The following is a 16,447-nucleotide window of genomic DNA, read 5'->3' as shown; positions in this document are numbered from 1 at the left end:
GCCCTCCCTTGCCTACTTGACACAGTGTGAATCTCTCACTCTGGCCAGCAGCAGAGCGTCATCGCAGCCTGTATGCATGATGATCAAGCGCTCTAATCATCTTGTTTGATCTGCCACGCATCGGCGCAACATTAACATAAAACCAAAGTAGCGAGCCTGTTTTGAAAATGTAGCGGAGTAAAAGTACAGATACTTGTGTTAAAATGTAACGGATAAAAGTAAAAAGTACACAGAAAAATAAATACTCAGTAAAGTACAAAGTACTGAAAAAGACCTGACGTGAGATTAGAGTTTTGGGTGCGTTCACATCAAAGCGATGGAATGATAAAAACAATTAATGACAATTACGGTGAGATCAGCGTACACACACTTATTTTTGTTGGTCTAAGCCAGGTTGATAAATGAGGGCCAGTTATGTTGTCCTCTTCTAAAAATGGCACTCTTAAGATGTGTACCGGTATGTTCTCACAACTAGTATAGTAAGGCAAAAGGCTGTGCGTGTGTGTGTGTGTGTGTGTGTCTGTGTATGCGCGCGTGTGTGCATGCGTGTGTGTGTGTGTGTGTGTGGGGGTATATAATCTTTGCCGGAGCGTGCACACCTCCTAATTAGCGTTGTGTCTGTTTGCTCTCTCTGAGTCATTGCTCCTCTGATCACAGAGAAAGCAATTCATCAAAAGAAAAAGCGTTTCCACACAGAGACACCGGCCTCACTGTGTGCCAGCAGCATGGATCAAAATGGATTTCCTGCTTTAATGATACGTGCTGTGCTCTTATTCTGTAATTATCCTGCTGCTGTACTCTTATTCTGTAATTATCCTCACTATGTCTGTGGATGTGAGCGAGGCGATGGCCTGATCTCGTGCGGTGGTGGAAACTAAAGTAACTAGGTGCATGAAAGGTAGGGTAAGTGATCTTCTTTGGTTAAAATAAGTGTTAAGCAGTTCTATGTTCTGATAGTCCTCATTGTCATTGTTATAGAGTGTTTGTTCAGTAAAAAGAGTCTCCGTGTCTCTCCAGATCTTCATTAAACAGAAAAGAAAAACATGTTCAGGTTGGGATACCAATTTGATCCAATCAGGAAAGAGAAGCGATGACACAAATATATTAGCAAGCCAACTGAAAATGTATTGTATGTGTATTCTGTAGAGACAGGTAGACTCCTGTTACTGGACAAACACTTATAGCAATGATTACTACCAGAATATTAGTGCTTTAACCTTTTAAGAAAAAAAAAACCTTTGTTTTAACCAAACAATATCACTTATCCTACCTTTAACTCATGTAATGCATGTAAATGTACTTCTACTCCACTATATCTCAGAAGCATATTTATACTATTTAGTCCACGACACTTATTTTAAAGATGGTACTACTACATGTACGTTACTATGTAGATTGGGATTATTATTTTATACTTTATACTGGGCAATTAAAATAAATAAATAGCATCTACAACTTCACACCGCATTGCAGTGCAACGTCTTGTAAGCTTGTAGATCGGCTATTTCTGAAAGCTTTTGACAAATTTAGAACAAAACTGCATTCTGCAAAACAAGTACTTTTACTTTTTGTTGTTATCTTTTGATGCCAATCCTTTTCCCTTTTTTTTTTGTTTTCTTTTTTTTTTTTACAAATATGTTTAATACATTCCACCACTGCATATTCCTCTGAGGGCTCGGACACTAACCTTCTTGTGACATATGTCCCTACCCCCCCCCCCCCCCCCCCCCCAGGTATGATGAGTCACCCTCCCATCCCCATCAACGTGTTGGCAGAACACACAGAGCTGCTGAAAGCCAACGACAACCTGAGGCTGTCGCAGGAGTACGAGGTGAGGAACACCAGACACGTCCTCTGCTACCGAATCAGATCATGTGACATTCCACAGTTTCAGGGGGTCTTTATACCAGGACGATTGGAAACGCTGCCGGTCTCGTTTTGGATTTATTACCCAAAAAACGTCGCGTTTACACCTTGTTGTTGGTTCGTTTTTCTGTGTTTATACTACAAGTTGACAACGCATGAATTCAAGCAAAATGTGTCATGTTCCCAGCCTACATAGGCCTATACTGTGTATTTACCCTTCAACTATAAAATATATATTGTTTTTAATGAGACATGCTTTGTAATTAGGCTATGCTCCCAAATCCATATTATTATCGTCTGTTCGCATATTCAATGAGTCCCGCAAAAGGAGGTTTTTAGCGAGGTGAAGTGAAACACCAACAAAAGTCACCTGGAAGATGAAGGTCGGAACATTTATAGCCTATGGAGCATATTTCTGGACATTATCTACGGGGATGGGCTATATTAAGTGAGTTCTGTCTTCTATCTGCAACACAGAAGTATAACGCACCATGCGAGGCAACTAACGGAGTAGGCTAGCCTACAGAGGCACATATGGGTATGGTAGTCTACCATACCTTGATTACAAGGGAAAATAATAAAATGTACTTCTTAAAATAAATTCATCATGCCTGTTGCTAAGTATTGGCAACATGACTGTCTTGCATGCGTGCCTTGCACGTGCAAGACCAGACAACAGTCATGTTGCCATACCTTAGCTCTTACTGAACTGACGCACTGCACTGGGATGCGGCGCAATGGAGGATGATGTGCCGTCGCCGTCGCAAAATAAACTAACGGAATAAATTAATGAACTGACGCCATACGCCACTGGCAGTCTGTTATTTCACTGGAAGTCACAATCATAGCCTTCCGTTATGGCTTTAAGTAAATTGCCTAGTTTGGAAGCAACATGCGTGCCTTAAGAGGAGGCTAGACGCACTGGAGAGAAAAAGCGACATGATTTCTTTGACTGGAGGAGAGGGAGCGAGGATATGGAGGAAGTTTTTGTGATGGTCTCTGACTGACTGGACAGTTATGTTTATTCTGTCTGTCTGTCTGTCTGTCTGTCTGTCTGTCTGTCTGTCTGTCTGTCTGTCTGTGTCTGTCTGTCAGCAAGACTCAGCATATTACAATAACTCACTCATTACCTGAAGTCCGCTGCGTCTGTGATGTGGCGCGGTGCATGAAGAATTAATCCAGTATTTTTTGGTGAGAAGTTGAAAAAGGGGGACGCAAAATAGTCATTAATCATTGGTTTGCTTTGCTTAGAATGGAATACCATAGCCTAATGGTTTAATTTAACTTTGCGGAGAGGAGAGCTGTTGCAACTCCGACAGGCCAGCTAGGGTACCAGCCCAGGTGCGACGACTTGTGCGTAATTGTAATTAGACATTTTTAAAAGGCTTTCATATAGACTACTCCTGACATTTTTCAAATGAGGTTTGTGCTAATAGATCACTGGGCTATTTTCTGGGTTTTAATTAGGCCTACAACAACACAAATAATAATAATACATTTTCGGTTAGTCTGACAGACTGACACTTATATGCAGCAGGGGAAGGGGAGCAGAGGAGGGGGTGCTATGACATCATCGCACTCTCCCTCACGGCCGAATTCCGATATTACACCGTTGCGAAACTGATGCGAAACCGCAGAAATGCACTTTCAGAGCCGAATTCGGAAAAGTATCGGTTAGGGTCATGAAACCGCGTCTCCGTGTGTCAAAATGGCCGAATCAATAGTAAAAACTATCGTCTACAAAAAAATCGACCTCATGTAATGACCCCCTCAGAGAGACCACGCCATTGGCCAGTTCAGTGGATTGCCCCAAGCATTGTCGAGGGGGATTGGCAGAGGGGGAAATGGTGCCAGGTGTGAATTGGCTTCATTTCACACCAGGCAAATCAGGCACGACAATGGGGGTAGGGGGACTTCACAGGGGCAAGTCAGAGAAAACGAAGAGAGGTGTGGAGAGGTCAGATGTCATGTCCGCGTGGGCGTGCGCGCGTCCGTGTCTGTGTGGACACGATCGTGTTAGAATCCACCCAGACAGAAACAAATATTTCTCCTGTTGTTGTAGCTTCACCTATTGTACACTAAACAACGTGCACATGTACTATGGGCGCTGTGGAAACCTAGAACCAGAGATAATCCCTTTTCCTTGCAGAAGAACAAGTTGAACTTTTCATTTCCGGGTTATCTTTGCATGCATTTGTCTCTTGGCTACCGCGGATCGTTCTTACAGTAGCGAACGGCGATATTAATACGCTCCTATTAAAAAGATCCAAAGACGGAGATCTCCGACCTCGGCACAAAACTGAAACCTTTTTTAAAAAAACGGAGAACTCCATCCTCGGCACGATATGTGTTTATACCGGCTTTCTCCTGCTGCGCAACAACCTCTGGCTCTTACCGGTATAATGTAGCTCAAGGACACAGAGTGGATTAAAACACCTCTTTATGAAACAATACAGAATGTTACAGAGCACAAAGGACCCGTACAGTCAGGCAAAATCTGTGTACGTTTTATGGTGGCGTATAGGAGCATTAAACATGGAATTCCATGCAGTGGCTATTTTTGGGAAGTCTCCAAGGCTGTCAGAGAAAACACTATGTCAGAATCAATAAAATAGATTGCTGACGGTCATTAGCATCTCTGTGTACGCCATAGATCAGTGGTTCTCAAAGTGGGGTTCCGGGGACCCACAGGGGGTCCCCAGCAGGTCCCCAGCAAGACGAGGAACTCTTTAAGTTGGGAGCTTGTATTTAAGCTATTGTTGAGAGATGTTGACACATTTCTCTTATGGGGGTCCCTGGCACCAAATTGTTTCAGATAAATGGTAAATGGTGCATTTATATAGCGCTTTTAATCCAAAGCGCTTTTACATAGATTGTGCATTACATTCACCCATTCACACACACATTCATACACCGGTGGCGGAGGAAGCCATGCAAGGCACCAACCTACTCACCGGAGGCAATTAGGGGTTCAGAGTCTTGCCCAAGGACCCTTCGACATTAACTCAGGGGGAGCCCGGATTCGAACTGGGAACCCTTCGGGATTTATACCCTTCGTGCTCTAATACCAGTTTCTCTACCCCTGAGCTATGCCGCCCAGATAAGGGTCTGTGGCCCAAATACATATCAATTTGGGGGTTCCTTGAAGTGAAAATAGATCAGGGGCCCTCAACCATCTCCACATCAAGGCCCACCTATTCATTCCTCATTACAACCTGTCAGGGCCCATACAATTACCTTTCTCTCACAAATTAAATTGGCTTCTATTTTCTCATTTATTAGTCAAGTGCTTAGATGTTTTCACTTAACTTTAAACCCAACCTGAATGATGAAAGGGCTTGTGCTAAATTAAATCATTGACACACGGTTGGTAATAAATGCCACTTTAGTTTCTGGGGATCCGTTTTAACCACTCTCAACACACGCACGCACGCACGCACGCACGCACGCACACACACACACACACACACACACACACACACACACACACACACACACACACACACACACACACACACCTCCCCGGGCAAAGACATTGTTACGTAATGCAATCTGGATTATATTTTCAGACATTTATTTTTCATGAGAAACGGCAATCAACACATTCTCACTGTCTAGCCGTTAAAGGGGTGACAGCTGGGGAGGGATTTGTCCATACGGCACTGTGTGACATTTTATGGGTCAAAAGTGTGCTAAATAATGACTGCATTGGATCCATTGGAACACAGGTTCCTTTGTTCCTCCCTTTCTTGAAAAAGTAACGCTTTTGGACGTACAAGCTTTCCCCCTGACAACCACCGGTCGTAACATAATTTGATGGATTTCACTCAGTGTTTTTCCATTATTCCATAACAAGGACCAGACAGCAGGCCAACACTAAATCTCTCCCGGGTTGTTTTTTACAACCTCCAGCCCTGACCACTAAATCCAGCAGGCTGTTACACCAGTAGCTGTAAGTGTGAACATTCTGCTTCTCTCTCCCCCCATGCAGTCCATCGACCCGGGGCAGCAGTTCACCTGGGAGCACTCTAACCTGGAGGTCAATAAGCCCAAGAACCGCTACGCTAACGTCATAGCATACGACCACACCCGAGTCATCCTGGCTCCCATTGAAGGTAGGTACAATACATGCAAGAACTGCTATGCTAACGTCATCGCATACATACAAGAGCCATGCTAACGTCATCATCGCATACATAGGCCTACAAGAGCCATGCTAACGTCATAGCATACATACAAGACAGTGGCGGAACAATTCAGAACCGGGCCGGTATGCGAGCCACAATGCTCGGGCCCCCTTACCGTCTCACGCCAAGCACCCCCCCCCCCCCCCCCCCCCCCCCCCCCCCCGCCGCCGCCGCCGCCTCCACGATATGTCAAGCTCTTTATGCCTTCATGCCATATATTTTTATACATGAATACAGCTACACAAAACAGTTAGGCTACAGACCTATCTGACTGGCACACATAGCCACAATAGTATGCACACAAGCACACAGCAATTGTGCATCACATCTTATGCAACCAAAACGCACATTATTCTGTTGATACAGGCTTTCAGCTGCAGTGCTGCTGCTGCACGATAGAGAAGAGAAGTCCTAACAGTTGACCTGTTCAGGCAATAATACTCACAGATTAGTTGTTCCAGTTCCAGAATCAGAAAGTATCCTTGATGATAATCATTGTATAGTTTCCTCGCTGGCATAATTGTTCAATATCCACCGTCATGAGTAATGCCTTAATTGCTTGCTTGTGTTGTGCATTGCTGCCTGTCTCGTTTGAAAGTGTCTGTGGTATATTTTAATTGATACAAATTACAGAAGGTTTTGAAAGTGCGCGGTTCCACTGCAGCCACTACACTTCTCACTACACTGAACGTAAACAACATATTGTCTGTCTGTGAATAGAAGCCAATCAAGCCATTCTGTCTGCTCTTCCTGTTGTCCTTCACAATAAAAGTGTGTGTCCCCCTTTACTTCCCAATGTGCGACATTTTACCCAGGTTAATATAAACAGGAAATAGGTGTAACAGAGGCAGCGCGATACAGAAAGGGGACCCAATTGCGAGGGAGGGGGACGGTCAGGCAGATTGACGGTCATTTGGACTGAGACTGACAGTCAGTCGGAGGCTGACGGCCGGGCCCCCGCGGTTCGCGGGCCTATATGCGGCTCAGCTTATCCGACGCTTACCCGGCCGCTCCGCCCTGATACAAGAGCCACTATGCTAACGTCATAGCATACATACAAGAGCCACAATGCTAATGTCATAGCATTGTCATAGCACCGTCGGTTGACATAACCACAACTTTCCAACGTCTCATTGTGCATTGCGCAGAAGGTGTGCGGCAGCTTCCGGCGTCGCAGCCGAGTGTGAGCTACAAGCTCACCCTAACCCTAGGCCTATAGGAAACATAGGAGTGCAATAGTTAATTGAACAAAAACAATTAATATACACACAGTGCTGCCGCTACTTTTGCACGACTACATTGTGCAACAAAGTGAGACTAATGGATAAAGTCACTTATAAAAATGTCAACAAATGTCACATGCTCCATAATTAATCAGAAAGGTTACTGATGGGAGATAACCGATGAACACTGAAGGAGATAAAAACACAGATACTGGGGCTGAGGGACTGGGTAAGGAGGTGGTGGGGGGTGAGTGTGCTGTGATGGATATGAAATGCAAAATGATAAACAGAGCGGTGCCAGAGTGGCTGTGTGTGTAGCAGTGTGAGATTGACAAGTGCGTTCAGGTACATCTAGCAGCGCCACAGCACAGCCACAGAGAAGCCATTGGATTCGCTGCGTGTGAAGAATTGAACAGTCTATTATTATTATTTTTATGTATTTATGTGTTTGTTCTCATTTTGAAGTCAGGTAGAATATAAAATAGTGTTCAGAACATCAGCTAAACAAGTGGAGACATAAAACAACATATTATGTTCTAACAGTCAATAACAATATCATTGTGTGTCCCGTTCTTCCAGATTCCAGAAATAGGTTTAATGAATATAATACTGCTTCAATCAATGTGGCAATGCCGGCGTTATCCATCTGGAAATATATATATATATATATATATATATTGTTTTGCAGTGATGTCATGATGATTCAGTCACAGGGGTCTTTGACACTTTTAAGGCCAATTAAGGAACCCTAAGCTGAGAGCGAGATGAAGCAGGGACCCCCCACTTGAGCTTTTTCATAGATTTGATAGCTTCATAGGCTTGTTTGACATACTTTATCTTTTCTTGGATTCATGTTCATGTGTAACCTTTTAAACCCTCAATATTTAGTCAACTTGACTAAACATGGCTCTGTACTTTTACTTTTTACCTTTACACTAACTCTCCGAAAATAGCCGATCTACAAATTCACAACACCTCGCGCTGTGAGGCGTTGTGAGCTTGTAGATCTGCTATTGTTGGCTAACGTCAGACGAATATTTGGCCAGACTCCTAGTTACTCTGGGGATCCTCTAGAGGTCTCGGATCCCCTGTTGAACCTAACTAACTAAATATTGCTCTCTACTTGGTCTGCTCTTTTACCTTTACACCAACTCTCCGAAAATAGCCGAACTACAAGCTCACAACACCTGGCGCTGTGAGGTGTTGTGAGGTGCTGCGAGGCGTCATGAATGTTTACGAGAGTGTTGACTGTGCGTGCAGGTGTCCTGGGCAGTGACTACATCAATGCCAACTACATAGACGGCTACAGGAAGCAGAATGCCTACATCGCCACACAGGGCCCGCTGGCCGACACCTTCGGAGACTTCTGGAGGATGGTGTGGGAGCAGAGGGCCGCCTCCGTGGTCATGATGACGCGTCTGGAGGAGAAGAGCAGGGTATGTTGTTGGCAGTGTTGTTTTTTTAACAGCAAATTTTGATTTAGTTTTAGTCATAGTCTTTTGAATAAAATGTAATTTAGTTTTAGTCATAATTTAGTCACCTGAAAAGTAAAAGTTTTAGTCGAATTTTAGTCGACTAAATATCATAAGATTTTAGTTGTCTAAATCTACAGTTGATTTAGTCAACTGAAATGTATTTTGGCGGGCCTTGATGGCATCTTAATGACTGATTTTACACTTGGTTGTGTGCTGAAAATAGCAGAGCTTGTAGATCTGCTATTTTCAGCATGCAACACCTGAGAGCAACCAAACATAAAATGACCACTCCACTAGTCCCTCCCTAACATTTTAGTCTAGTTTTTATTTTGTTGACGAAATTGTCAATATATTTAGTCTTAGTTTTAGTCATCACAGCTTAGTTTTTTATCATCACAGCTTACTTGACTTTATCAGTAAAAAAAGAAAAAAATCTTCATAGTTTTAGTCAACGAAATCAACACTGGTTGTTGGACACACTCGGCACAATGCCCACAGGTGACCCGCTGACCCAGGTGCGCCGTCTAGAAACGTGTTTTTCAACCCTTTTCGTGTCGAGGTCCATTATTTATTCGGCATTGAACTTTATTTATTCGGCATTGAATGAATAGCTGGGGGCCTCCAAAATGATCCCCCTAGTTTAAAATGTGTTAGTTTAGACAAAACTTAGTTAGACTAAACTAATTAATTTGCATTAGGTGGGGAACAAAAATGATGTGACGGCAACCGGAACACACCACCGTAACCCACATTGTTGTTTTCTTTTTCGAAACCGGATCACACGGCTGTTTTAGAATGAACACCAGGCTTTCCTCCGCTGGTGGAAAGCCTGGTGACGTGAGGTTCATAACAGTTATTAAAGGTATGGTGTGATGTCATGTCCTGCAGATAAAGTGTGACCAGTACTGGCCCAGCCGAGGTACAGAGACCTACGGCATGACCCAGGTCACCCTGCTGGACACCATGGAGCTGGCAACCTTCTGTGTCCGAACCTTCTCCCTGCATAAGGTACCGTCTGTCTGTCTGTCTGTCTGTCTGTCTGTACTGCAACCTTCTGTGTCTTCTCTGCATAAGGTCTGTAGTCTATCTGTACTGTCTGTCTGTCTGTAGGTCTGTCTGTCTGTAGGTCTGTCTTGACTGTCGTTACTTACTTTTTTCGTAAATTAACACCCCTACATGATGACATAGACATCAACAGTAGCAGATCCACAAGCTCGAAACGCGTCTGGAAACCTTGTAGATCTGCTACTTTTGCTACTTTTAAAATTTGAATCCTGAAAAGGAACAGTTTTGGACGTGTGAGGTTTCACCGAGAGTATATGTCGAACACATACCTGTTCCCAGTCAAACCAAAGCTACCATGGGAATGGACAACCGGTATCATAATATGCCACCTTCGGGAAGCCACAGTTATACACTGTGGAAGCCTGTTAAGGTCTTTACTCAGTGAAATATAAACCTCAGCCTCCCCAGTTCACAGTTACCAGCCAGAAACAATTATTGCATTAGAAAAGAGCTAGCATCGCCCATGGGAGCGTGGAGCGAGAGAGGATAAGAGACAGTCGGAGAGGAGAGAGAGAGAGAGAGAGGAGAGAAGAGAGAGAGGAGAGAGAGAGAGAGAGGAGAGGAGAGAGAGAGAGAGAGAGAGAGAGAGAGAGAGAGAGAATACATTACTGACCGTAAGAGAGAGAGAGAGTAGAATACATTACACTGCAGCTAATGGATGTGAACAATGCCCATCGTCCTGTGCTTGATCACAGTTGTGAGGCAGAGTAGTTCCTCCTAGCTAGCTGACACCAGGCTAATCTAGAAGTGTTACGCTAGCAGGTCTCTGTGGCCTACTTTACTACTTCATGCTCGACTACAGAACAACTAGGCCAGCCCGCCTGCAAAACGTAAGCACCTCTCTTCTCTAAATCGGTCCTTCTCAAAACTGTCCCCGGGTCAAGGATCTCCAAATTGATTTGGCCCACGAAACCCCCCCCCCCCCCCCCCCCCCCCCTTCTAATGTTGATGATTGAATAGGGACCACATGAATTTTGTGTTTTCCTTTTAGCCTAAGGATTTCGGGCCCCCATGCAGAAAAAGTACAATCAAGAATCAATCAAGCAAGCTGATTGACATTGGGGCAGGTCGTTTCAACAAGCCTAACTCCCGACAAAAATCCATGACCTCAATGTCCATTCCTGTTCTTCTCAGATGTGTTCCCCAAAGCGTTTCTTCTAGAAATTGACACGCCTTTTCTGGTGAACAAGCTGTGTGTTAATGAGGTTTAAGTGACTGTCCAAAGCTCACTTTCTCTCTGTCTCTGTCTCTGTCCTCTCTCTCCTCTCTCTGTCTCTCCTCTCTGTGTCTCTCTCTCTCTCTCTCTCTCTCCCCCCCCTCTCTCTCTCTCTCTCTCTCTCTCTCTCTGTGTCTGTCTGACTGTCTGTCTGTCTGTCTGTCTGTCTGTCTGTCTGTCTGTCTCTCAGAGTGGCGGCAGTGAGCGCAGAGAGGTGAGACAGTTCCAGTTCACAGTGTGGCCAGACCACGGGGTCCCAGAGTACCCCACCCCCTTCCTCAACTTCCTGAGGAGGGTCAAGGCCTGCAACCCCCCCGACGCTGGGCCTATCATAGCACACTGCAGGTACTGTCTGTCTGTCTGTCAAGGGTTCCCAAACCCGGATGTTTTTGTGTTTCACTCCTGCTAACAACAACAACACTTCATGTTTAGGTCAGTAGCACCGACAGATTCTGCTGTCAGCAAAACCTGTCTTGAGAGATTAGCTGATCTCTGGTACAAAACGCCGAAGTGAACCCCCTCCACAATGTCTCTCTAACCTCAACGTCTCTCTCCCCTCCTCCTCCTCTGTTGTCCCCGTCAGTGCGGGCGTGGGCCGCACAGGCTGCTTCATGGTGATCGACGCCATGCTGGAACGCATCAGACACGAGCGCACGGTGGACATCTACGGCCACGTGACGCTGATGCGCTCGCAGAGGAACTACATGGTGCAGACGGAGGACCAGTACAGCTTCATCCACGAGAGCCTGCTGGAGGCCGTGGCCTGCGGCAACACGGAGGTGGCGGCCAGGAGCCTCTACTCCTACATGCAGAAGCTTTCCCAGGTGGAGGACGGAGAGCACGTCACCGGCATGGAGCTGGAGTTCAAGGTACAGACACTAACCAGTGGTGGAAAGTTTACTCACCTGCTGTACTTTAAGTTAAGTACTCCCCCCCCCCCCCCCCCCCCACTTTACTGGAGTATTTCCAGTTGTCATTGTGGGCTCGCCTATAAGGCGAGCACACTTTAGATGTTGTCATTATTTATCTATCAGTCATATCATACTGTAGACGGGAACTTCGGTTCCTTTCTACTCCTACATACTTAGTGAGAAAATGAAAATAAAAACATCAATGTGTTCAGTTTACAGTGGCGAAGTGTGCTATTATTTTCTATAGCAATCGGCCAAATGGTGGCGCTGTAGGAAGCCTTCGAAAGTGCGAACTTTGAACAGGTATAGCTCATGCTGTGTTTGAGTTACAGTCATGAAACCTGTATACACGTATGCGTCTCCTCATGCCGAACAACTTTTACCCTCTAACTTTTGACCTCTGACCTTTAGGTCTCCCACAATTCGGAATTATATGAAAAACAGTAAAAATCTATCTCCTCCTGGGTTTTTTTTTCGATACGCGCACAAAACTTTTTTCACATAAACTTTGGACCAATACGGTCAAACTAATCTCGGCGGATTTCTTTTTAAAGTGAAATATAATTTTTTAATAATTCTATCAATATTGCGGTTTTATGCAAATTATTCTTCTGCCTCTAAATCATACATGCAAAGTTACACGTTCATGGCATTTGGCAAAGATGTGGAGGGTTAGTCAAAGTATCACTGAAACCAATTTTATTCCAATCGGCCAAAGGGGGGCGCTATACGAAGCGTTTGAAAATTCAAACTTCAAACGGGCATAAGTCATGACTCGTTTCGTTTGCAACTTGTTACACGCGTGCTTTGACTCAAGCGGAAGACATCTGTGTCGTTGTTAAGTAAGCTCCGCCCTTTGATTTTCCGCCATTTTGAGCAGTTTGTAAAACGCGTAAACCCGCTTTTATTCTGGAATTTTCGCTCCACGTGCACAAAACTTTTTTTACGTGAACTTTGGACCGATATCTAAAGATCTGTCAGATCGGATTTCTTTAAAATTGAAACATGCTTTTTAAAATAAATTCAATGAATATTGCAGTTTTATGCAAATTATTCTTCTGCCTCTAAATCATACATGCAAAGTAACATGTTCATGGCATTTGGCAAAGATGTAGAGTGTTAGTCCAAATATCACTAAAACCAATCTTACCCCAATTGGCCAAAGGGGGGCGCTATATCATTTTGAGCAGTTTGTGAAACACTTAAACCCGTTAGGATTTTTTTTTGCAATTTGCATGAAACATTCTACACACAATCTAAGGACCTTTATCTAATATGCCTATGAAGTGCACACACACAAAAAAAATAATAATAATGAATATAGCTGCAAGCAGCGATAAAGTGGCCAAAGCCAAAAACACCTCAAATCATGAACACAGCCTGCAATGTGCGTGAAATCTTGCAAGCACATTCCCAATAGGTCAAGGAACAGATACCACCCTTCTTACATTGGCCTGTTATAGCGCCACCAGCGGGTCAACTTTTGCACATTTTTGGAACAAAATGGACCAATCTTTGACGTCAGTAACGTCAAAGAGAGCACTGCCTGCGATCTTGACATTTTGTACTTTTATAGCCATTGTTTTCTGGCTTGAAGCGAGCCCACAATTGTTTCGAAGGAACAATATTTTTCTAGTTACTTTTAGTTCTACTCCACTACATCTCAAATCTCAATGCTGTACTTTAAGTTAAGTACTTTTTTTTCTCCCCACTTTACTGCGGTATTTCCAGTTGTCATTACTTTTAGTTCTACTCCACTACATCTCAAATCTCAATCTCAAAAAGGCAAATGTTGTACTTTTACTCAATTACAAACAGAAGCTGTCGGGAGCGGCAGACGATTGTCTTTTATCTCACCCAGAAAATAAAAAATTATAACTGCTTCCGTGCTTTAGTTATGGTCCGTAGAGAAGGGCTTGTTTTGACCAAGAACGCAATCTGGGAAGGGAATCCGAGATGCATCAATCTTTCTGAATTTCATGACATTAGTCTTCTAGACAGAGAACGGAGAATTTGGGGATGATGACATTTCCGGTTGCATTGTGGGACTTGTAGTCCTTGCATCACACACGGGTGCGGGGAAAGCGCAGTCTAGGGTAAACCACCAGAAAAGCCGCTTGACGACTTAAGTAGTCCATTGCGGTGTGTGCGTTAAATATACAAGATCATTGTAGGGTTTTATGGAAGGTGCTTCTGTCCTGAATATATGCTCTATTGCTAGTTTGAAAATGCTCAACACGTCGCAGCACGATGCGTCGCAAGCTTGTATTTGTAGATGTGTGACATGCTTCCATATAAGACATGCTGACTACTAAATCCTAATCCAAATGACTGAATTCAGTCGCGGTGACTGAGAACTTTAAACCATCTACCGTATTTTCCGGACTATAAGGCGCACTTAAAAGCCTTTAATTTTATCAAAAAACTACAGTGCGCCTTATAGTCCAGTGCGCCTTATATATGGATCATTCATTGACATTGACATTCCCTTTAGCACAGCTCCATCTGTTTGATGCATAACGCAACGGTAGCGTCTATTATGTGCGCCTTATAGTCAGGTGCGCCTTATATATGAAAACAGTTTGAAAATAGACCATCCATTGACAGTGCGCCTTATAGTCAGGTGCGCCTTATAGTCCAGAAAATACTGTACTTATACAATTGAGCAAAGAGCATAGGCACAGGGCACAGGACACAGGACACAGGACAGTCCACAGTCCACACAATCCGCTCATTCGCTAGAGAGCAAGAGAGAGAGAGAGAGAGAGAGAGAGAGAGTCTCAGGTTACAAGAGGGAAGGGGGGGGGGGGGGGTCAGCTGCACAGGGGGAGAGAGAGAGAGAGAGAGAGAGAGGGGTCAGCTGCACAGGGGGCACACACACACACACACACACACACACACACACACACACACACACACACACACTCAAAATACATGAAGAAACAGTGCTTTTTGTGGGCAACATGGCTTGGAGCAGTTGTGCGTGTGTGCATGTGAGCAATATTCTAGTGTATACATAATAGTTGTTGTCGAGAGGATCTCAGAGCGGAGCCAAGTGAGATCTTCATTTCAGTGAAGCCAAAATATATGTGTGTTTGTTTGGACTATTCTTCTAGCTCAAGGCTTTCACAGTCTTAGTAATGCAATGTAGGCTGAATGGAATGCACTATGCTTGTAGGTTAGTGGGCTACGGTGTAAACCATGCAAAATGATGCCTGAACTCCAGTCTGTAGCTCGTTTAGTGTTGGCAGTTATCCCATGGAAGAAAGCCAGGGACTTGTTGATCGGCCATTTTTGGAATAAAACAATGTTTTTTGGTTTAGTGTTTAAGGTGATACAAGTGATATTATTTGGTTTAAATAAAAGGGTTTTTGCTAAAAAGTTAAAGCTCCATATTCTGATAGTAATCATTGCTATAGAGTTATTACCTAATGAGTATGACTGTGTCTCTCTCTCTCACCAGCGGCTAGCCAACACCAAGGCCCACACGTCCCGGTTCGTCACGGCCAACCTGCCTTGCAACAAGTTCAAGAACCGCCTGGTCAACATCATGCCCTACGAGACCACCAGGGTCTGCCTGCAGCCAATCAGAGGGCTGGAGGGCTCCGACTACGTCAACGCCAGTTACATCGATGGATACCGGTACGCTGCACTGACCGCTTGTTTCTGTAGTGTAGATGCTTATTTGGGCTTGCTTCCTAAATACTGTTTAAAACATTTTTTCTCAAACTTTTCCATTACGAGGACCGCCTAAAATTAATATGCATTTGTCCAAGCAACTTAAGAACTGTCTGGGCAAAAGCCGGACAAGGCGCTAAAACGCCATCCTGAACATGTTTAAAAGTGAAATATCCCTTTAAGTGCAGCACTCGAGTTACATTTCCTCCTGTGGCATCATCGCAGCGCTTGATGTGAGCCGACTCCTGTGTCCGGTGATGAGCACTTTGACGTCTGAGCGGGTTGGATAGGTTTCCCAGCGCAACGCTTTGGCACTGCGCGGACTGTCACATCCTGTTGTGTCCCGGACACCCTCTCTATGTGGACGGCTGTCACTCTGGCCCGCTCCGCTGGCACGCCTCAGTCCCCACGGAGGGACGCGGTACACCCCGTTGACTGATGACTCAGCCATTCACATGGAGCGCTTGTTTATATACGTCTGTTCCCCGCACGGAACAATGTGACGAGTTCTGACTGTTCTCCCCCCCTTTGTCTGAACTGAGGCGCCAACTCCTTTGAGTCTGACTGACTGTGTATGTGTGTGTGTGTGTGTGTGTGTGTGTGTGTGTGTGTGTGTGTGTGTGTGTGTGTGTGTGTGTGTGTGTGTGTGTGTGTGTGTGTGTGTGCAGGCAGCAGAGGGGCTACATTTCCACACAGGGTCCTCTGGCGGAGACGACAGAAGACTTCTGGAGGATGCTGTGGGAACACAACTCCACCATCGTGGTCATGCTCACCAAACTCAGAGAGATGGGACGGGTACGGCAGACACGCCTTAATTTTCTTTTAA

The 16,447-nt window shown here is 44.6% G+C and overlaps 1 protein-coding gene across 1 annotated transcript in view; it reads left to right on the top strand.

Moving 5' to 3' along the window:
- ptprsb (protein tyrosine phosphatase receptor type Sb) overlaps positions 1-16,447 on the top strand; it is a 113,603-nt gene that overhangs the window by 84,894 nt on the left and 12,262 nt on the right. The window contains exons 18-25 of the mRNA XM_080726658.1: positions 1,734-1,831; positions 5,858-5,981; positions 8,537-8,712; positions 9,640-9,759; positions 11,223-11,377; positions 11,616-11,901; positions 15,407-15,585; positions 16,290-16,416. Coding sequence (XP_080582784.1) covers positions 1,734-1,831; positions 5,858-5,981; positions 8,537-8,712; positions 9,640-9,759; positions 11,223-11,377; positions 11,616-11,901; positions 15,407-15,585; positions 16,290-16,416 — 1,265 coding nt within the window. The remainder of the gene's footprint in view (positions 1-1,733; positions 1,832-5,857; positions 5,982-8,536; positions 8,713-9,639; positions 9,760-11,222; positions 11,378-11,615; positions 11,902-15,406; positions 15,586-16,289; positions 16,417-16,447) is intronic.

The sequence above is a fragment of the Nannobrachium achirus genome (assembly GCF_963921795.1).
Source record: "Nannobrachium achirus genome assembly, chromosome: 5".
Lineage (NCBI taxonomy): Eukaryota > Metazoa > Chordata > Actinopteri > Myctophiformes > Myctophidae > Nannobrachium > Nannobrachium achirus.
Note: the sequence above shows the minus strand (reverse complement) of the source record. Positions and strands in the feature narration are given on the sequence as shown.